General features: G+C 44.4%; 1 protein-coding gene across 2 annotated transcripts in view; it reads right to left on the reverse strand.

Annotated features, from left to right (window-relative positions):
• Positions 1-20,348, reverse strand: part of MAP1LC3A (microtubule associated protein 1 light chain 3 alpha) — a 39,110-nt gene extending 18,762 nt beyond the window's left edge. The window contains exon 1 of one of the 2 annotated variants that reach the window (XM_083746390.1): positions 20,009-20,348. In XM_083746390.1, coding sequence (XP_083602516.1) covers positions 20,009-20,048 — 40 coding nt within the window. In that variant the 5' untranslated portion in view covers positions 20,049-20,348. Of the gene's footprint in view, positions 1-3,381; positions 3,466-20,008 lie in introns of those variants that run through there. The other variant, XM_083746389.1, reaches the window with a different exon arrangement.
• Between the last annotated feature and the right edge of the window lie 2,168 nt (positions 20,349-22,516).

Here is a 22,516-nt window from a genome sequence, read left to right on the forward strand (position 1 = left end):
TGACTTGAAGTTTACAACACATTATTCTTTGAAGGAGAACTACCTGAAAAAGATCCACAAATGGTATTTAACTCCAAGTTGGCTTGCTAAGATGTATAAGACTGAATCATATAAGTGCTGGAGATGCAAAGAGGTGGTGGAAACGTTCTTTCATATGTGGTGGACTTGTAAAAGGGTAAAAGAGTATTGGGAAATGATCCATAATGAATTGGGGGGAAATGTTTAAAAGTACTTTCCCCAAAAAACCAAAGTCCTTTCTGTTGGGGACTGAAATTCCCAGGTGTCAAAAAAGGTTATTTATGTATACTACTACTGTGGTCCGTATTTTGTTAGCCCCAAAATGGAAAATGAGTGAGGTCCCAACCAAAGAAGAATGGTGACTTAAGTAGATAGAATATGCACAACTTGCAAACTTAACATATAGAATAAGAGAACAAGAAGAACGTATGTTTAAAGGAGATCGGAAAACGTTAATTGTGTACAGCTGAAAATGCTAGCAACATTAAGATAAATTCAACAGTGTAAATAATGAAATACTGATTGGTATAGTTTTTGTAAAATATGCAGTGATTTATGATATGTAAAATGAACCATGGAAAAGGGAAGTCACTGATATCTTAAGGATGTAAAGTGAGTATTTTAAATTGTAAAACAGAAGATTTAATAAAAAATATATTTTTTATATATACGCAGGTGGCGCTGTGGGTTAAAGCCTCAGCGCCTAGGACTTGCCGATCGAAAGGTCGGCGGTTCGAATCCCTGCGGCAGGGTGCGCTCCCGCTGCTCGGTCCCAGCGCCTGCCAACCTAGCAGTTCGAAAGCACCTCCGGGTGCAAGTAGATAAATAGGGACCGCTTACCAGCGGGAAGGTAAACGGCGTTTCCGTGTGCGGCTCTGGCTCGCCAGATGCAACTTGTCACGCTGGCCACGTGACCCGGAAGTGTCTCCGGACAGCGCTGGCCCCTGGCCTCTTAAGTGAGATGGGCGCACAACCCCAGAGTCTGTCAAGACTGGCCCGTACGGGCAGGGGTACCTTTACCCTTTACCTTTATATTTTAAAAAGGAAATAATAATTATTTTAACAAGTGTTTGAAGTGCTTCCAATGGTTCATAAAACAAGTATATAAAATTAAGGCCAGTATTATTATTATCATCATCCCTGTATAACAGATGGGAGGCAGAGAACAGAGACAAGTCCAAGATGACCCAACATAACCTAAACTAGGGACTTCCGGCATCCAACTGGTACCCTTAACTACCACAGTAGCTCACATACACCTATAGTTCTGCACATTAGCTGCAACCCTCTTGCTCATGGTGAATTTCCAGTATCTAAGAGAAGTTGTCTCCTTCAGGCTTGGGACTTAAGATATAGTTAAGCCAGCCTTTTTCATGCAAACTCAGCATGACATGTTATTCTGCGGTGACACAAGAATTTAAATGAGATAGAACTGGAAGGGTCCGTCCAATGTATTTGTGAGTAATGAGCCAGCCCAAGTGTACAGCTCAGCACTACTGCACCATCAAAGACCATTCAAATTTAGTATAATTTATATGTCACCCATTTGTGCACTACAAATGCATATGCTGCCAGCTGCTCACAGTATGTCACGGGTGAACCACACACACACACACACACACACACCAGTAATTTATATGCATGAATATTTTTTATATAAAAGCACTGAAGTGAGGATAGAAATAATAGAGCCAGTAAAGCCCCAAAGCACTTTTGGATCCACTGAGATTACAGGGATTGTAGAAATGTGCAAATATTTCTAGTTTCACCATACCCCCCCCCCAAAAAATAATAATAATAAGCAGACCATTTTTCTGCATTCACCCTCATGGTTCCATCACAGCTAATGGCTACCCAGCATCTGATACAAGTGAAGATGAGAGTTGACTGTTCTGTGTCAGATCCACTGTGGAAAAGTCAGCCAAGCTGAAATTGCCAACAAGCACCCAGATCACTGGGAGGAGGGGGAGGAAAGCAATCTGCAAGCCATTATCCTACAGATCAAGCAAGTTTAAACTGGAATGAGGAATAAAAGGGAGGAATTTAGTACAGAGAGGCATTAAATCTATTGCCATCTTCAGAACACTTTTTTTTTATGTAGGAAGAAACTGAAAGGCAAAGGACTATGGGAAACTGAGGAGAAGAAGAAGAAGAGGAGGAGGAGGAGTTTGGATTTGATATCCCGCTTTATCACCACCCTAAGGAGTCTCAAAGCGGCTAATATTCTCCTTTCCCTTCCTCCCCCACAACAAACACTCTGTGAGGTGAGTGGGGCTGAGAGACTTCAAAGAAGTCACCCAGCAGCTGCATGTTGAGGAGCGGAGACGCGAACCCGGTTCCCCAGATTATGAGACTACCGCTCTTAACCACTATACCACTAAGAGAAAGCACAATACATGAATAGCCTCATTCTCCCACCCAAGGGAGTTGCATCCAGGGCTGGCTCCAGATTTGAAGGGATCCTTGGTAGATTGGTCCATTTCCTATATTGGTGGGTTTTCCTGGCTGTGGAAGCTGCAGGTGGTTATTTATGTTTCCCACAATGCCCTGGAGCCATCAAGGGTACTATGGGAAGTTGAGTATGGCTTTTATCTAATGCGGCACTAGTTAAGAATCCCATCAGTGTAAGTATTCATGCTTACACAGCAATATGGATACTCCCTCTTTACCAAAGTGTTAGAAGCCATAGTCTTCAAACATCCAGAGCAGCTTCATTAAATAAGAAAGGAAGTGATAGCCAGGACAGAAGGACTGGGAGAAAAGGAGTAGGAGTCCTTTTTTGGACATTTGAGACCAACATCTCTGCTTGGAATGGACCAGGAGTCAACATGGATAACTAATACTGTATAACCTCCCTCTTAAGGAACATTCCAAGGGTAAAATACCCCTCTCAGCTCCTTGGAGGAAGACTGGGATTCAATGCTCTATCAAAAGACAGCTACTCTATTTACTGGTAGCAGCAGAAGGGAGTTTAGGTCAAATGAGGAGATGTGTGTGAGGCATGTATGGCCCTAGTTTCAGTTATGTTGAACGCTTGCAATTAATTTCAGTGGAAAGAACAATCAAGAGGAGTAAGTGAATGTGGGTGGCAATCCTGGCTCCAGTGCATGATCAGCAGGGCTGATATGGCTGGATAAGCAGGGTCTCCTCCTCCCTCTTTGCTCCATGTACATCCCTACAGAAGCTGTGCACTTGGTGGAAGAAGGTGACCTCCCCAGAATGAAAATGCTACACCAGCAACATTATGTTTATACGCTGCACTGCCTCACAGTAACCTCTGCCTCAACTGGGAAGTGAGGGATGTTACACCTGACAAAACAAAACAGTAGAAATAAAATAAAATAAATACTTCCACTTAGTTACAAAAGTAGCTGGAGGTGATTTTGTATTGGTAAACAGGAATCCGCCAGGAGTAAACGAAGCCTGCCATTAGTATAATATCCCATCAGTCACTGTTGAAAACGGGATGCTGGACTTGATGGTTGCACAAAGATAAATCCAAAAGAAAGAACAAGACTAAAATCAAATTATCACATGCAAACTATCTCAGGTAACCTCCAGCCCCAGCAAAGCTGACAGTAAGCAGAGAGGTCGGAGCTTTGTTTGCAAGGGGATTTCATTATTAGCAGCAAGGTAGATAAGAACACTAACTCTATGCAATATCTGTTATCATTCCACTTGCTGTCAAGCAGGAACAGCAAGTTCTTGGGGAAACAGGGCACAAGGTTGCCTCACTGCAATCAACAAACCAAGGCAATGTTACTGAGGGGGTCTTGCAAGTGTTTTCTAAACTCACAAAGAATCTAATTAATCAACTATGTCCTCAAATGGGTAACCTTAATAAGGGGGCACACAAAGCAGATCCTAGCCTTTTAGTAGGCTAGGTTTATTTATGTTTCTGCAGCCTCGTCACTTCTGTGGGTTTACAAGAATAGGACCATCGAGATATTGTTGAACTTCAATTTCCGATATAACTAATGGTTATATAATCCAGCAGGGACGTGGGTGGCGCTGTGGGTTAAAGCCTCAGCGCCTAGGGCTTGCCGATCGAAAGGTCGGTGGTTCGAATCCCCGCGGCGGGGTGCGCTCCCGTTGCTCGGTCCCAGCGCCTGCCAACCTAGCAGTTCGAAAGCACCCCCAGGTGCAAGTAGATAAATAGGGACTGCTTACTGGCGGGAAGGTAAACGGCGTTTCCGTGTGCTGCGCTGGCTCGCCAGAGCAGCTTGTCACGCTGACCACGTGACCTGGAAGTGTCTCCGGACAGCGCTGGCCCCTGGCCTCTTAAGTGAGATGGGCGCACAACCCCAGAGTCTGTCAAGACTGGCCCGTATGGGCAGGGGTACCTTTACCTTTATATAATCCAGCAACATATGGAGGTCCACAAACACTTGTTTGCAAGGTTACTGTAAGGATTACTCTCTGGTCATCAACCTCCCAGAAACCTATATAAGGAAGATTCTCCCCTAACTATCACAAACAATTTTTCCTTTCCCACTTGGCTCCCTTCCACAACATACCAGAAACAGGAAGTATTCTTTGTTGGTGTCCCTTGCTGTATTCTTGTGAGTGCAATCCAGTGGTATGCCTGAGCCTCTCCCTTTCCAACCCCATTTTGGATAGCAAGGAAGCAGGGAGCAGCTGCTGGTCTTTCCCCACCCAACTCTCACTTTTAGCAATGGCTCACTGCTAAATTATCACAGCAAGGCAGTGTCACAGAAATGAGAGGGTTGGTAAGCTGCATAGGGTCATTAGTTCTATGCTGCTGCTACAGAGTAAAATTCTACACCCCAGTATCTTTATGTGAATAGCATGCCGCAATCAGAGGGCAATGATGAACCTAGAGAGCTACAAGAAAACCAAGTTACGCAAGATCAAAACACCCTCCTGGAGTGGTTGATGCATCCTGGAAGAAAAATGCTATCCAAACACCAAGAGAAAATGGTAAGCAAGACTTTGAGTGTCAAGCAAAACAGACCCTTCCACTAAGTGAAACCCAAGGAGCACTGCTTTGCTGCAGACAAAAGCACCAAGCACTCCTTGGCTAACCATCAGAATTTGTCCCTGTGCATCCAGTTTTGGTTTTCATATGCAGGCACATACAGTGGTGCCTCGCTAGACGAAATTAATCCGTTCCGCGATTCTCTTCGTCTAGCGGTTTTTTCGTCTTGCGAAGCAAGCCCATTGACAGCTTAGCGGATTAGTGCTAGAGCTGTCAAGCGGCTTCCAGCGATCAGCTGTTAAGCGGCTTATCAGCGGAACAGCTGATAAGCGGCTTAGCAGCTTAGAAAAAGGGCAAAAAAAGCAAAAAAAACCCGCTGGGGGATGCAAGATTTTTTCGTCTTGTGAAGCAACCCCATAGGGAAATTCGTTTTGCGAAGCGCCTCCAAAACGGAAAAACCCTTTCGTCTAGCGGGTTTTTCATCTTGCGAGGCGTTCGTCTTGCAGGGCACCACTGTATGCACAAAAAAGGGGGGCAGAAAAGTACTTCTAAACTGAAGCATCTTGTCGGCCCAAGAGGCAGAACTGAGACAAAATATTTGGAGACATAACACAAATGGAAAACACCAGGCCCAGCAACATCTATCCATCCTCCCACCCACCAACCAGCACCCAATCTAAGAGTCTTTTGTGGCTTGAAACTTTCAATTGTAAGTTGGTCCACATAAATTCATTATTGCAACTTGCTAAGTTTGTAGAGCTTGGAAAGGGATTTGCAAATCATTGACTGCAAACACTGGCAAGAAATCTGCTCCTTGGGGCTATAATTTCCTTTGCCCTGTGCTTTATTGTTGCAACAAAAGACAAAGACAACTCTTGTGGCACAGTCAGGGTTAACACGTTTATTGTGGTAGCAGATGGCATACACACCTGATTAAGTAGACAGGGCTTAGCCCATGAAAGCTTATGCCATAATAAATTTGTTAGTCTTGATAGAGGTGCCACAAGTCTGAGTTGTTATTGTTGGATAGTTACACCCACTACATGCTAATCTTTTAAATGGGTGCCAATGCACCAAGCCAAATTACCTCTGAGTTCGAGGACACCAAACCTGCCAGTTCCATCGCCAGCCAGCACCTCCCCGCTTCTGTTAATACATTACACGTCACATTGCAATCAAGCAAGTCAGGACATTTCATAAGTGGCTGGCGTTTTCTCAAAACAGGTCAGCCATAAGTTAGACAGCTTCAGCTTCATTGTAGTAATGGTAGATGACAGAGAGAGGTTCGTCCCAATAAGGTTTCCAAAAGGGGAAACGGATAAATATTAAAACACAAGCCTGACAGATGGATATTTTTGCACAGAGGCTGTTAATTACACATGCTACAAAGAGATTTATGTCACAATCCTGGAGAGTCATGTACTGTATTATAATTGTACCAGAAGCTACAAACAAAAGCCAATCAGGCCTAGCTGATTAAGTACTTGCAGTTCTGTCCTATGCGCTTTCTGGGAAGTAGCCCTGATCAAGGACAGTTTAAAGACCTTGATTTCATGGTCACTGATGGAGGGACAACCAACCCCTGGTCACATGTTCAGGGGAGAAGAGAAGCTGGAGTGTCAACAACACAGTCAAACTCAGAGTCTTTCTTTCTTTCCAAGATAAATAATAATGGAAATAGCAGGAGGCTGTTTATATCAGATGTTAACAGTTCCAGTGAGAACACAGTGACCTGTGAATAAACCCAAGATAATAAGGGGATGTGTCGAGGACATCTTAGAAGCACAAGTTCCCATCAATAATCTCTGAAACCTGATTGCTTAAGTCCTAAAGCCAAGAGATGAAGTAGAGGGAGAGTGGCAATGTACAAGAAAACAAAATCCACAAGGAGTCCTGTGCAGATATTCGATAGTGTAAACAACTGAACTTGTGAAGAGTGCCTTGGGAGACACCTGCTCATTAACAGTTCCTCATCATCCTGGGAAAATGATAAACAAAACTGGGGGAGTGGGGGTTGATTTTGAGGAAGGATAATTGTAATGAGTGTTTTCCTCACACTCTGTGACATCTGGTGGGGAGAAACCTCTTGGCTTTCCCACCATCCAACAGGCTGGTGGCCACTCCATAATGTTCTTTCAGGGGTGGCTGGCTAGAACCAGTTACCAAATTCAGTGGCAGATCTGGGAAAGCCGGTCCTTTTACATGAGCCACCAAGACCACTCTCTTTAGGCAAAGCTCTTAAAAGGAAGATGTTGCTTTAATGCCACCCCTCTGATTTAATGTGTATTAACAATGTTTTGTTGTGATGGCTGCTAATTTTTATGAAGACATTTTATGGGATGGGGTTTGGAGCTAAATGACATCTCAGGGGTCCCAGTGAGAAGACTTTGGAAAAGATTCAGGATTAAAAAGTGCAGAGAGTATATAGGAAACCAGTTGGGCCATGCTTGGGCCTTTGCCTGGTCATGCAGGTTTAACAATAGATTATTGGCCTGGAGGGATCTGGAAAGATGACACATTGGGATTCCCCTTCCCTCCTCAAAACTATGGAATGTGTTCATGCAGTTGTCTGCGAATGGAAAGGACTAGGCACGCAGCTTGTACTTTGAAACAGAGAATCAGAAAGCAAAACCAGAGGTCTGAGATTTTTTGGGGAGAGGGGATCTGTTGGGAGTGCTAAGCTGTGATACACCTGTACTCAGCTTGTTAAATAAACACAAATACTACAAAACACCTAAGACCTCATTCCTAGTGCTGCTCCCCTGAAACCTGATAGCTTGGAGGACTGGGCTAAGCACACAACTATATTCTTCTTTGCTTGTTAACACATTTTGAGAATAGTAAGTAGGATATAATTTTTTTGCCAAAGAAACAAATAAAGTAGCTGTTTTCTTGGATGTTAATGAAAGGCACTTGCACTTTGAGTACCTTACTGCTATAGGAAAGAGAAGACCAAGTAATTCTGGCAAAGCCACCAATGACATACAGTGGTACCTCTGGTTACAAACTTAATTCATTCCGGAGGTCCATTCTTAACCTGAAACCGTTCTTAACCTGAGGTAACACTTTAGCTAATGGGGCCTCCCACTGCCCTGGCGCACAATTTCTGTCTCATCCTGAGGCAAAGTTCTTAACCTGAGGTACTACTTCCGGGTTAACGGAGTCTGTAACCCGAAGTGTTTGTAACCCAAGGTTTTTGTAACCCGAGGTACCACTGTATTTCCCTTGCAGCTTGTGACTTGGGGTCACTTCCACACCATGTTTAGAGCACATGACTTCCCCCAAATAATAATAGGAGCAATAATTTACCCATTCCAGAACTACAATTCCCAGCATTCTTAACATACTACGCTTCCCAGGATTCTTTGGGAGAAGCTATGTGCTTTAAATATATGGCAAGAATGCAACTCAAGAAATGGGGGGAGGGGTATCAACAGCTTATAGCCATGGCAATACGAAGCTTGGCGAGAGAATAAGCAAGCAATGTTCCAGTGACACCACTGAATGACTGTAACTCTAAAACTATCTAGTAACCAGCTGAATCCTCTCTTACCACTACATGTTTATTTCCCTCCTTTTCAGAGTGGAAATATTACAGGTAGATAGTTTTAGAGAAGGGTTTATCACCTGCCCACTCACAAAAGTCTTCAAACAAAACCTCTCTGCAGCATAAAATTATTATCCGTTGTTACTGCTGTTTTTAAAAAGTTCCCTTCTTGAAGATCAAGTGTCCCAATGTTAGAGAAGAATGAAGAGGATACTTATGCTAGATCAGAGCCTTTAGGTTGTCATTTTTCAAAAATAACCTCTCTTGCCCCAGTCCTAAAGTTTAACACACACTTTTGAATGCGGCATTAAGAGGGGGGAGGTGTCTCGATCCGCTTTCATACATGCATGCAATCTGTTTATGGGAGAACAACAGTTTTGTTGAATGAGGACCTTCTGATCAGGGCCGTAGCATTGTTAAAGCTCTTAAATGTATGGAAGAATAGGTCCTGCAAAGGAAGAATAAGCTTGGCTTTTGCAAAGGGAAGTTTGGCATGACTCACCCTATTAGAGTTATTCGAAGCATTATTAAGTATGCAATTGGAAAAGGGCCCATAGGCACATTCAGAAACCCAAGAAACAATTGTGGGCCCTCACCCACCACACGCACCCCTCAATGCAAGGATGTGTTTTAGCTTTTCCCAAACCTAAAGAGGGGAGTTGGTGATATTCCTGGACAGCACAGCCTACAGGGAGGGGGCAACCCACCCTTGCTTACTGAAGTCTCCAAAAGAGCAACAGGTTTAGAAAAAAGCCTTCTCTTGGAGCCAAAAGACTTCTTTTGAGACTAACTGCAATTGCGGGGGGGGGGGGGGGGGGCTCTTTTTGGTGGGATGGGTGGGATTGCTGGTAGAAAGAAAGCATTAACCCTTCCCCAGTGGTGACTCCAAAATTTCCAACACACGTCAACTAGCCTTCTATTGGCTACAACAGATGGCTTTTTTCAACCCTAATTTCAGCAAAGGAAGGGGCAGCGTGAAGGGTCCTCACGGTGGGGGGGTGGGGGTGGCAGCCAGGAATGCTTTGGTAGGTTAATTCCATGCACTGGGCTGTTGAACCCTGTCAAGAAAATGGTGCCATCACTTGTGCCTTGGGGTAAAAACTGGTCTCTGGAAGAGAAGCTACTTCCTAACAACTGGAATGATCTCAGCAAGTTGAGACACCTGTGCTATCTGGACATACTATGCTTTTAGGCCAGAGGGCATGCTAGTTTCAGCTATGACAAAACACGTACACCAAAGTGCTAGAAGATTCTAGCTTTTAAGACTTCTGGTTGGCTCACGGGGTTCCCCTGAGTTTTTATACCTTTGCATTTTCCTCTGCCTTCTGTTTTCTGTCACCTGTTACAGCCTTTAAGATCAATGCTCAATGGGATGCATAGAGTTGGGATCAGTTAACTTTTGTCATCATATTCTGGTTCGTAATTCCCAACCACTCTTTCTAATCGGATTCTGGAACTATAACTTTTATGGGCCTTTTGATTATCTCAAATGCTACTTGTTAATGCTGCTCTCTTTTCTTTTAGTTTTTAAAACGAAATCTACATCATTTAAATCTGGCGTTCTGTCTCTCTGGGGAACAGAATCCAGTTCCTAACTTCTTGTTTACTTTCTTTTATCATCATTTTAAACGGCCTTTCACCCTTAGGTTCCGGGGACAGTCACATTAAAACTCAATGTTAAAAACAGTTTAAAACAACATACTGTGTAAGTTGGCAGCGTGAGGCTCAGGAAGCAGAAAGCCCCGTTCATACTTGCTTCTTTGGAATCTTAGGGATAGCTAGTAAAGTATGGGCCCAGGCAGGTTGGACAAAAAGAGTGTTGTGTTGTGGTGTATTACCGTATATAATACTTGGACTTAATTACTGGATTCTCATCCCTGTTTTCAACTCAAAGCATCTCACAATATTAACAAAGTACACTAAATACATTTAGAATAGCTATAGCTCTGAATGGCAAAGAGTAGTAAATAAACAACTCAGAAGGGATATTGCTGCCACACCCTGCTTTTGTTTTCCCCAAAGTCATCTGGTTGGCCATTGTGTAAAATAAGGTGCTGGACTAGACGGACCCTGGGTCTAATCCAGTCAAGTTCCTCTTCAGGTAACCAGAAATTCTAGAAGACAGGTGAGCAAACAGTGGCCTTGACAGCCCTTTCAGGTGGTCCTTAAAGTTAATATCAGGTGGGTAGCAAGGAAGGTGAAATTGAGAAAATGGGGTGGAAGAGTGAGGGAAAAGAAAGTAATGGAACAGGAATGAGATCCCATGCACCTTTGGTTTCACCACTACCATTGTAGATCTGAAATTCCTGATAGATCTATCACCTCTGAGGAAATGCAGGCCTAGACAGAAAAAAAAAGGTTGTCCACCCTGGCCAAGAACTTTTACTGTATGTTAGGATCAAATGAGTTTAAGAAGAAATTGTTTTTAACAAGAGAGAGAGACAGAGAGACCTAGATTTCTGGCCAAATATTTTGTAGACGAGTGCCACTTTCGTATAAAGCAACAACTACCCTCCATTATCCAGCAACTCTACTAGAACTTAAGTTTTGAAAGTGTTTCAGAGCGCCACAAATTTCACTGAATGTTTTCTTTTAGAAAAATATTTACTTAACCTACAATGCTCAGCACAGCTGTGTGTGCAGAAGTCCTATTGCAACCAGATTGCATGCCAGTGGTTATGTGCCAGATCACAATCTTATACTGGAAGAAAGGAACTCAAGAGAAAGAAAAATATACAGTCAAGCTTCTACAAGGATTATGAGGATAATTTATTTTGGTCGTTAAAAATTATTGTTAAACCTACTGAAACTCTTATTCAACAACGGGCTACAAACATTACTATTTAGAGGTCCCAGTTCAGAACTTTAACCTAGCTATGAATTCACTGGATGGTCTTAAGCAAGTCATAATCTAGCCACCTCGGCCTGTAATTCTATACCCATTTATCAGGGAGTAAGCGCCATTTGACTCAATGGAACTTAATTATGAGGAGAAACGTGTAAGACTGCACTGCCTAATGAGATTTATCTGCAAATTTATAATTTGCCCTTTCTTAAAATATAAAAAGGTGGCTTACAACATGTAAAATAAAGTATTTTGTTTGGGAAATGAACTACATAAATAATAAACCTTGTTTAGTATTACTTTGATAAGCACATACAGCATCATAGAATTGTGTATCCTGGGGAGGAACTGTTGTCATAAATATACTGTATATAGCTATATGAAAGGCGTCATTGTGCCATGGCGACACCTAAGCAATAAAGTTAGAATGCAGCAAGGCAGGAGTGGACAATTAAAGGAGTCAAGGCTAGGACTGGCATGATCAACATTCCAACTCAGGCCTCATATTCCTGTAACAATAGCCCAATTTCAACTTGCAACATGTGGGTTGTATTTTAAGAGTTGGCTCATGCCTTGAATTGAATTGTTATTTATACATTATATGACAACATGCTTCTATATATTTGGGAAAGTTCTTTGTTCGCCCACTATGTATTTGGACCTCTTAAAAACAGCTGAACTAAAATTTGCAGGAATGCTCCTGGGATCAAAGAGCAGGTTTGCAGTGAACAAGCAGTGGACAGTTGAAAAGAGTAGCATGGCCTGAATGTGAGTAAACCCATTTATACAAACTTACAGAACAATCTTGTATGTGTCTACTCATAAGTAAATCCCCATCAAATTCAATGCCACTCCCAGTGTATACAGGTTTGCAGCCTTTCATTATAGTGCAATGAGAGGTGGATATTTTAATTGGGGGAGTGGGGCCAAACAATGGCTTCCTACTTCCCTCTACAAAAGTGTTTGGACTGAAAACAGATGCCTTTCTTAAAATAGTTGTGGGGCGAACACAGCAATTTGTTTTCATTTTGGACGTGAGGCACCCAGAGTTTTAGTATTGTTTTTGCATTTTTAACTGTTTTTAATTAACTTTTGCCTTGAGACAGTATTTTACAAGGAGATGAATAAATTAACTGATGATGATGATGATGACATGTTTTACTGCTTGCTTCTGCCTCATCTACATGTAACTACTCATCCTTTTAAGTTTCCATCAAGTTTGGTTCAGCTTTTCCCCATCAGGTTGTCACTACAAGGGAACAACTCGCTCAACAACCTTGGAGACTCTTATCCCAGAAGGCAAAGACGAATAAACACGATCAAGGCTTTTCAAAGCATGAAAACAAAGAAAACCTAGAACTACATCCAAAAATCAGCTGTAAAAGAAAAGGGAAAAAAAGTGGAAAAATACATCTAAACAGGAGCACCTGAAGTTTTTCAAAAGGGAAAGACTCTGGCCCCTCACAGAGCTACAACTTCCATAATTCCCAGGGTAAAAAAGAGTCATTGTTAAACTACTCTGGAAGTTTTAGCTTGGTGAGGGGACTGGGTGTCTCCTAACAACTCTCAGCACCCTTAACAAACTACATTTCCCAGGATTCTTAGAGGGAAGCCATGGCTGCTTTAAATAGTACAGGTGGGGCCTACGAAAACAGTGTACAGGATACAAGGAGGTCTTGTAATATTTCAGGAGATTCTCCCTAGGAACTCCTCCATGGGACAGGAAAAGGGCAGCAGCTTCAAACACTTTGTAAACAGATGTTCTTGTGACGACTGTTTGCCTTTGCGGGCCCAGCCCACGACTGTAAACTTTGCAGAGCCTGAAAGGGCAGAGAAGCCAGAAGAGCACTTGACCCTGAGGCATTTTCCTTAACACACTCTCTGCTGTGCTTCTTAATCCCATCCTGGAGGAGGTAGAGAAGGAAAACAGGACTACTTTTTTTTTTTTTTTACTTTCTCCATAGAAGCAACAACATCTTTGGCTCAATGCAGATGGCTGGCTGGCTGACAACATCCCCGCTCTACCCTTTCTTCCCAGAAAGTATTTAGCAAACCAGTCAGCTGAGAGAGCCAAAAGGGCATGTGGAAAATAAGCTGAAAGGAACACGTAACTGTCAGTCGCAGCTGCCTTGCCTGACCTCGCCATTCCAGCCCCCTGTGCCTCCTAGGCTATTTTAATCCTGTTTGCTTTCAAATGGGATGGCTGGGATTGGGAGAGGGGGGTGGGAAGGAAGGAGAGAAGAGGGCATCTGGAAAGAAGCCAAGCTCGCTGCTCTCCTCCTACTTGGCCCACCCCCTGGCATCTAAAGCAGCTGTTCTCCCCCCCCCCCCCAAGCTCACAGCAGGCGGTTGGGAGGGAGAAAGCAAACTTCAGCCATTGCCCTTCGCCAGCCAAGACGTCAGCAGCTCTAGATAGGTGATGGCATATACATTGCAGCAGTCAAATACCTGGTAGTCAGAAAAGCCTCGTGATATTTTTGTTTTTGTTACTCCCTTCTCGACTGGGGTGGGCGGTTGGGCAAAGGGCGGGTGAGTAAGCGGTTTGTGAGGACAACAAGCAGCTCAAGAGGTATTCAAGTCTCCAGCATGTGGGAGAGTCAGCTACAGTGTTATGAAAAACACAGCAGTGCAACACGTGATGGTGTCATTTCCATAGTGGCTTTTAAGGCGTCAAGTGCTCTTTGTAATTTCTCTCATTTCTCTTCATTATAATTATGTGCCTTTGCAACTTTGGTCCAGGGTTAAACCCTTCACCTTTTCCTGACAGGGCTCCTGTACCTTTAAGAGCTGCAGCAAGCAGAAATTCGATGGGATAAAGCTTTCCTCAACAGGAACAGTGTGTTGCCTGCCCATTATAATCTGTTAAAAACACAAGAACCTGTTCAGGGGAAAAGGTTGCATCGCAGGACAAGTAGTGTCCCCGCAGTCCCTACTTGCTTAAGGACTCTTCAGTTTGTTGCTAAATTAATATTTTAGCCCAGGCCAAGCTGCTGCACAGGTTCAAAGCAGGGGTGTGGCCTCAAATGTGCTTGCACGATACTTAAGAGTTGCTCACTGACAAGGCAGCGTTGTCGCAGCATGACAACACTTGAAAACCATTCCGTGAGCTTTCTTAGAAATTACTGGACAAAGGTTTCAAGAATAATTCAAACTTTCCACAGCTCTCACCAACATACCACATAATAACCCCAGAATGCGGTAGATTTCAAGCATCAAGCAAGAGACATTCTCTATGGCTTCCTTTGCTAACCTGTTTCGCCTTCCAGATGTTTCAGACTACAACTCCCATCAGCCCAACAAACGTGTAATGGCTAGGGCAGATGGGAGTTGCACTCCAATACATCTGGAGATAAACAAGATATCGAAGGCTGATCTGTGGTGTGGCCTGTTGGGTGGAATATGAATTTGGTACAAAATAATACACACACAACAAACGAGAACATTTTGGAGAAAACATTTGCTTCCAGAAGGGCATACAAAACCTTCAGGAATGCCAGTTCAGCAAGGCTTCAATGACAGAAGAAGGGAGCCTACACAAGACACATCTATCGGACCAAAACAGATGCGGCACAGAAGATCACATAACCATAAGAGTTAGAAGGTACCTCTAGAGGTCATCCAGTCCAACCCTTTGCTCAGGACAGGATCTGCAATGCAAGAGTGCCATGTAGAAGAATCTGTGATCAGATTTCCCAATTAATTTAAAAAGAAAAAGAGGCCACATCTTTACAATGACATGCCCAATGTAATATTCATTCCAGCACCCCATTCTCCACTGCAAATGTTCGTCTGGGGGCTTGCCTTTAGCTATACAAAATTCCTGTTTGCCTCACTAGGGGAAAGTACAGATACCCATGCTGTGGCTTCCCCCCACCTTCCAAAAAAGCCCAAAGTTAAATAGCAGCTTTGGGGAGGGACAGTATGGCCAAGGACAGGTTTGTTATTTCTACAGCCTCCACCAGAGTTGCTGCTCTGCACAAAACTGAAACACCACCCCGGCTGTTTTAAACAAAAAACAAGATATTCAGGGGATGTGATCACAGATCTGCAGTATCACATCTGTTTCAGTCTTTGGATAAACAGTACTCAGATAACAGAATACTAAGGTACTTGCATTCCTGGGTGCTTTTTCTTTACTCAGTTTCTGGTTACATTGCATGAGGTGATTAGGAAACCTATCCAAGCCCAGTCATCAGCTCCCTGGATGCCCTTAGTCAAGTCATTCCTCTCACCCTCAATTCTTCACCAATAAAATAGGGGTGACAGAGAACTCACACACATAATGGATGTGGAGCTGAAAAAAATGGTAAAGTAGGCTTGTACAAGGTCAATTGCCTGGTTCTTTCTGATCAGAACTACCCCCAAGGGAATCAGACAGGGAAGTTTTTCTAAATTTAGGAAAATGGTTAACATAGTGAAGTACTGAGGTGGGAAAATAAAAAGTGAGGTGCACAATAGAGCTTTATTATTGATCATCGTCGTCGTCATCAACTGTTTTTAAATAGGATTAACCAATAATGTTGTTCTCTAGGTGGCTCAAACATAAATGAAAGTTAAAGACAAGTATGGTACAAGGGTCATTAAACACACAGTCTAAACATTACCAGCCAGATAGGAATAAAACCAGAGGACACTACCCCTCCCCTGAAAAGTCTGGGAAACATGGCCTAGTTTTGGGGAATCACAAGTAGGTAGAGAGATGTTGCACCCTGGTTCTATGTTTGGGCAACCCACATTCCTCTGGTTGGCCACTGTGAGAAGAAGATGCTGGACTAATGGCCTAATCCAGCGGGCTCTTCTTATGTTCTTCTGAAAATAAGAGGTCTTCACCTAGTGCCTGCACAACCTTAAAGAAGGCACCAGGCGAGTCTCTCTGAGAAGGGCATTGGGGTGCCACCAATGAGCAGGCCATCTTGCTTGTAGTCACTTTCCTCACTGCACTGGGCACAGTGACTCAGGGCAGGGCTTACAAATAGGATCAAAGTTCAGGTATATATGTGTGTGATATTTCAGATATCCTGGTTGCAAGCCATTAACGGGCTTGAAATATAAAACCAGCACTTCATGCTGGGTCCAGAGATGGACCAAAGGTCAGAGCAGTAGTTTATAAGATTGTGCACAACTTGAAACAAATAGATAGCTGCCCAGAGTGGCCAGGACAACCTAGTGCATTGGGTGTTGTACAATTATTGTTATTCTTATTACAATTATTGTTATTGTTATTACAGATATCCCCCTTCACATCATTAGAATTCACCCAACAACACTGAAAAGTGGTAGAGATTCAGGACAGAAAAAAAGAAGTACTTCACACAATGCAAATTTAACTTATGGAATTCCCTGCCGTTTTGAATGTCTTTTAAGGATTAGATACAGTAAATTCATGGAGGATCCTCAGTGGGTGCTAATTATGACAGCTAATTGAAACCTCCATGTACAAAAAAGGTTGTATCTCTCTCTGGATGCTTGAGACAAAGGGGAAGACAGTTTTCCTCAAGCTAGCCACTGCAGAAAATAAGATTCTGGACTAGATATAACTTTGCTCTGATCCAGCTGGACTCTTCCCATGTTATTTTGTGGGTGTGCACTAAAAAGGCATTCTGGATCACCAAGAGAATAATGATTAACCACTGTTGCCATCAATAGTCTTTCCCAGCTCGCTCGCTCGCGCGCTCTCTCTCTCTCTATATATATAAAACAAAACAGTTTAAGGGAACACACTATTTTAGGAGTTGAATGGATACATAACAATGCTTCTTCTAAAAAGAATAAAACTACATTTGAAAACAGTCATTCTTTCTAGCTAACAACACTCTCCAAGCTGGCATCTGAAATAAGAGATCTTGTTTATATGACAAAAGTGTTTTTAACTAAGGTGTACTCCTTTAAAATAAAAGAAAATAATGCAATAGTATTTCAGCAAACTTAACACAGCAATCCTAGATACATATAAGTCTAACTGAATGCCAAAATAGGGAGGAGGTGGATGACTAGAAAATACTTGATAATCTGATAAGCATCTATTCACTTGCAGATAAGCATCTATTCACATAGCCATTAAGGGGACACAAGGGCCTTGACAGCTGCTTTGAGTCAAAAATGAATAATGGAAAATGAACGGGGTCAATATTTATGATAGGTGAAAACTATTGATGAGTCACTGGCATTTTCTTGGAGGAAACACAAACCTGTCTGGTAAACATTCTTAAAAAGGATCATTCTGAAGCAGCAGGACCTGCTTATGGTGAAAAACTCCAAAAGCATTTAACTGATCTTCATTCAGCAAGCTGTCATTTTAATGCCCAGGCTGCCATAGATGAAGAGCAGTGCTCTTGCACAACTGCAATTAATCACAATAAGGTTGTGCTAGAGAACTTCCCTGTGGACTCACTTCAGTGCTCTGAACTAGTTTTGTAAGTTATGCATGTGTTCTTGTTTTACATAAAATATTTTGTTTTCCTACCACCCAGTGGCCAAATTGGAATGTACTGGAAGAAGCAGAGAAACAGAATGAAAATAGATGAATCACAGAGATTAGGGATGGGAATTTTGAGGAGAAATGAGATCCTGTGCATCACACTCATCCCCTGATGACTACAGATCCTGCTCATCCTTCCATGTTTCTGAATTGCTTTATCTTACACAATTGATAAGGACTAGAAACTTTCCTTATTTTTTTAATGAACTATTATGCCCAAGAGAGGAATAAGTGTCCAGCGCTATACTTATTTATCCTCTATGAAAGACAGTGGCAGAATACAACAACTAACAACAAAGTCCAACTGTTGGAGAAGCATAAACTTCAACAACATACAGATCTAAATCTAATCCTTAATTAAGGATTAATGACTATCAGTCTGAAGACAATTTAACAAGTGAGAAGATAGTTATTTGAACACAGATTCTGGAATGTATTTTACATTTTCTGGAAGTACAGTACTTTTAGGGCAGTGGATGTGTGAAAAACAGGAGAGCTTAATATTTCTCAGGAGCCCTTTAGCTGCCCTTGATCAGAAGAGGATGCTGGTTTCAAATGGAAGTCCAACGAAATATACATTGTCCCTATTCCAAACCATCGCTCACCAAAGGCAGCTGCCAATTTCTAACCATGGGAGGGGGGAGTAATAGACTTTTGTCCCTCCTTTCAGCTTCTACAGTGGGTTTTTTATGTTTGTGTGTGTATTCTTAGATATTTTCAGCAAAAGGGGATAACAATCTGGAGACCCTAGAAATCTACCGACACAGCAGATTACCCAAAGCCACACTCTCTGCTCCATTAATCAAAAGAGAAGAATGACAAGTGGGAATACTGTGGGCATAACAAACGCTTCGAATCTCGGGGGCGGGACCCCGCTGAATGCCTTGGATCCCATTGGAGGCAGCAAATATTTCCACCCGAGTGGGAGTGAAATGGCTCTCTTCCAGCGGAGCTCCTCTTTCAACCGCACATTTGGCTCTTTCGAGGGCTGGGGGTTTCTCTGGCACAGGGACTTGGCTTTCCAGCTCCGCGTTCCAAGCCCCCATCATTGCAGAGGCTGGACCACATCAACGTTCCCCCCCCCCCGTTTTCTTATTTGTAGGCATTACATCACCGCTATGGTTCGGCTGGGCTGCTGCAGCTGCTAATTACCTCGGGCTTCCTTTCTGCCTCCTTGCCCTGCCTGGCTCCGCAGCAGGAAACTTGAACGATCAAGCAAAACAAAGAGAGTCACCTGGCTGCCTACAGCTCCCAGAGTCGCCCAAAGCGCATTTATCTCCAGGTCTGGGTTGAACATACACCAAGACAAGGAGGGATTTTTTCCCCCCAAGGGGCGGAACCTGCAGCAATTTGGGCACCGAGTTTCAAATTGCTTTTAAAAGGTGGGGTTGGGGACGACGACAAGGCAGGTTTTAGAGGGGGCAGGAGGAGCTGCCCCTGCCATTAGGAGGACTCCTCAGTTCTTTCACTCACCCACCCCAAACCATGAAAAAGAGCCCCACAAAACGGGTGGGGAAAGTGGGAAGATGCCAGAAGCAAAGCAGTCTGTCCCAGTAAAGGGTGTTGAGTCACCCAGCACAGCCCACCAAAGTTTCCTTAACGGGGGAAGGGGGAAATATTAATGAAAATGCCTTAGGTTTGGATGACCGAAGGGCACATTTTGGAGAGGAGGCGATACCTGCCCTTGTTTTTAGGCACTTCTCATTCGCACAACCCAAAAAGGTACGAGTTAAAAGTCTTGCCCTAGATTGAGAGACGCAGGTGAGCTGGAGGGAGCCGAAATCTAAATAAACTTGGGGAGGAGGAACCCCAAGGGGGTGTGAGCACGGCCCCCTCTCCAGCTCTGAGCCCGCTGCGCCCTCTCCAACAGCATAAGGAACCCTGGAGGCGGAGAAAAGGGAAGCACCCTGGGTGGAAAAAACAAGAGCGAAGAAAACAAGGACATTAAGCTCCTCCGCTTAATTCCGCGGCAGCGTTAATGCAGAGCAGCAAAAAGGGCTCCTTTGGCGGCCGGAGGCCCCCCAACATTTGCGCCCTCCAAACCTCCGCGCCCCCCTCGCGTGCTCCCCAAAACGCCAGGGTAGGAGGGACGGCGTCGATAAGCTCCCTCTCTCCCCACCAAAAAACCCCCCAACCTGCTGGGCCTGCGAAGCCGAGCGTTTTACCGACGTAGGAACTTACAGAAGCTCCGCCGCTGCTTGAAAGGCCGGTCCGAAGGCATCTCGGCCGGGGATGGAAGGGGTGTGAGCCAAGAGCGCCGCGACTCAGCAGGGACAGCGGGATCTTGCCCGGGCTCCAAAGACCCCGCGGCTGGAGAGGGACGCGGCCGAGCTCCCCACAGCCGCCTGTGGCTGCCGGAGGACGCCGCCTATTTAAGTCCTCGAAGGGCAGCAGGTGCCTCGCTGGCGGCAAGAACCAGCCGACTGTCGCTGCTGCTGCTGCTTCGTCGTCGCTGCCGCCGGCTGGGCGATCCTCGGCGCTTCCCGGAGCTGGCAAAGCAGCGGTGACTTCACCAGCAGCCTCCTTAAAGGGGAGGTGCGCGGCCCCGCCCCTTCTGCAGTGCGGCCTCCTTGCCAGGGACGCACCGCGGCCGGAGCCGGCAGTCCTCGGCGCTCTTTCCGCTCCAGACACCCTGGCGAGGAGGCTGGGCTTCGCGGGGAAGGGAACAATGCAGGCTCGGGGAAGGGCGAGGAGCATGCACAGAGTGCTCCTTCCTCGGGTTCATGTTTTTAGGTGGCGCAGGCCTCGCTACGGAGGGAGCCTCGGGTCTCTCTTTTAAACTAAGGAGAGGCCCGTTCATCGAAGACTTAACCTCGGATTCCCCCTCCCCGCCAATCCTTCCTTACAGGCTCTGATAAACCACAAGAATAAATCAAAGCAGAAAGCCTCAAATCGCCTTCAGAGCAATCCATAAAGCCTTTCCCCTTCTCTTGATGATATAGCCATAGTGATGCCATGAACCCAGTAAAATGCCTCTGAACATGTACAGAGTGCCCTCTTCCTACTGAATAGTCCAAGGAGAATAACCTAATTATGTGAACAGGAATTCTGGGTCAGAAGGAGCTTTGAGGTTGAGCAGGGTCTCATATGCTTATTTATATTTTTATAAAGGTGAGGGACGAGGGTGGCACTATGGTTTAAACCACAGAACCTAGGACTTGCCGATTGGAAGGTTGGCGGTTCAAATCCCCACGACGGGGTGAGCTCCTGTTGCTCAGTCCCAGCTCCTGCCCACCTAGCAGTTTGAAAGCACGTCAAAGTGCAAGTAGATAAATAGGTACCACTCTGGCGGGAAGGTAAACAGCGTTTCCGTGCGCTGCTCTGGTTCGCCAGAAGCAGCTTAGTCATGCTGGCCACATGACCCGGAAGCTGTCCGTGGACAAACGCCAGCCCCCTTGGCCTATAGAGCGAGATGAGCACGCAACTCCAGAGTCGTCTACGACTGGACCTAATAGTCAGGGGTACCTTTACCTTTACCCAAAGGTGGTGTTCTACCCTCATCCCACCATTTTATCCTCCCTACAACTCTGTGATGTAGGTTAGACAGTCCGGAGAGATCATGACTACTTGGCCAAGGTCACTCAATGAGCTTCATGGCTAAGAAATCCAGCATGGCTCCTTGTGGAATTTCCAGCAGCACTGAGCTCCCATTGCAAAACCTATAGGCCTCTTCACGTCTCTAAATGCAACTAGTCTCCTGCTTCTCTCTCTCTTTTTTAATTATAAGGGCCAGTTCTACTGCAGCAGGGGTTGGGACCTTAAGTCCCTAGCACCAAATCTATTTGGACCTCAGGAGTCTCCCTAGGCCACAACCTGCTTCACACCCTCTTTGAGTGGTTTTACCTGGTTGAAATGCATCCTTGAACTCTGATAATGCCGGGATATAGAAAAGAGACGAGTGCATGAAGAAACCAGCCTACTATGCAATTGTAAAATTTACATGCATTGCACCCAGTGGCCATCAGTGCCTCCTGTGGAAGTGAGTTCCGTGGTTTATGTGCTGTGTAAAGAGGTAATTTCTTTTATCTGTCCTGAATCTTCCAACATTAAGCTTCATAAGTTATAGTATTACGTATTTAGCATTATGAGAAAGGGAGGAAACTTTTCTTTCTATCTGCTTTCTCCAGGTCATGCGTAATTTTACAAACTTCTATCATGTCTTCCTTGCCTTTTCTCTAAACTTTGTTGTTGTTGTTTAGTCGTTTAGTCGTGTCCGACTCTTCGTGACCCCATGGGCCAGAGCACGCCAGGCACTTCTGTCTTCCACTGCCTCCCGCAGTTTGGTCAGACTCATGTTTGTAGCTTCGAAGACACTATCCAACCATCTCGTCCTCTGTCGTCCCCTTCTCCTTGTGCCCTCCATCTTTCCCAACATCAGGGTCTTTTCCAGGGAGTCTTCTCTTCTCATGAGGTGGCCAAAGTATTGGAGCCTCAGCTTCACAATCTGTCCTTCCAGTGAGCACTCAGGGCTGATTTCCTTAAGAATGGATACATTTGATCTTCTTGCAGTCCATGGGACTCTCAAGGGTCTCCTCCAGCACCATAATTCAAAAGCATAAATTCTTCGGCGATCAGCCTTCTTTATGGTCCAGCTCTCGCTTCCATACATCACTACTGGGAAAACCATAGCTTTTACCATACGGACCTTTGTTGGCAAGGTGATGTCTCTACTTTTTAAGATGCTGTCTA

This window comes from Podarcis gaigeae, assembly GCF_964106915.1.
Source record: "Podarcis gaigeae genome assembly, chromosome: 6".
NCBI classification, from domain to species: domain Eukaryota; kingdom Metazoa; phylum Chordata; class Lepidosauria; order Squamata; family Lacertidae; genus Podarcis; species Podarcis gaigeae.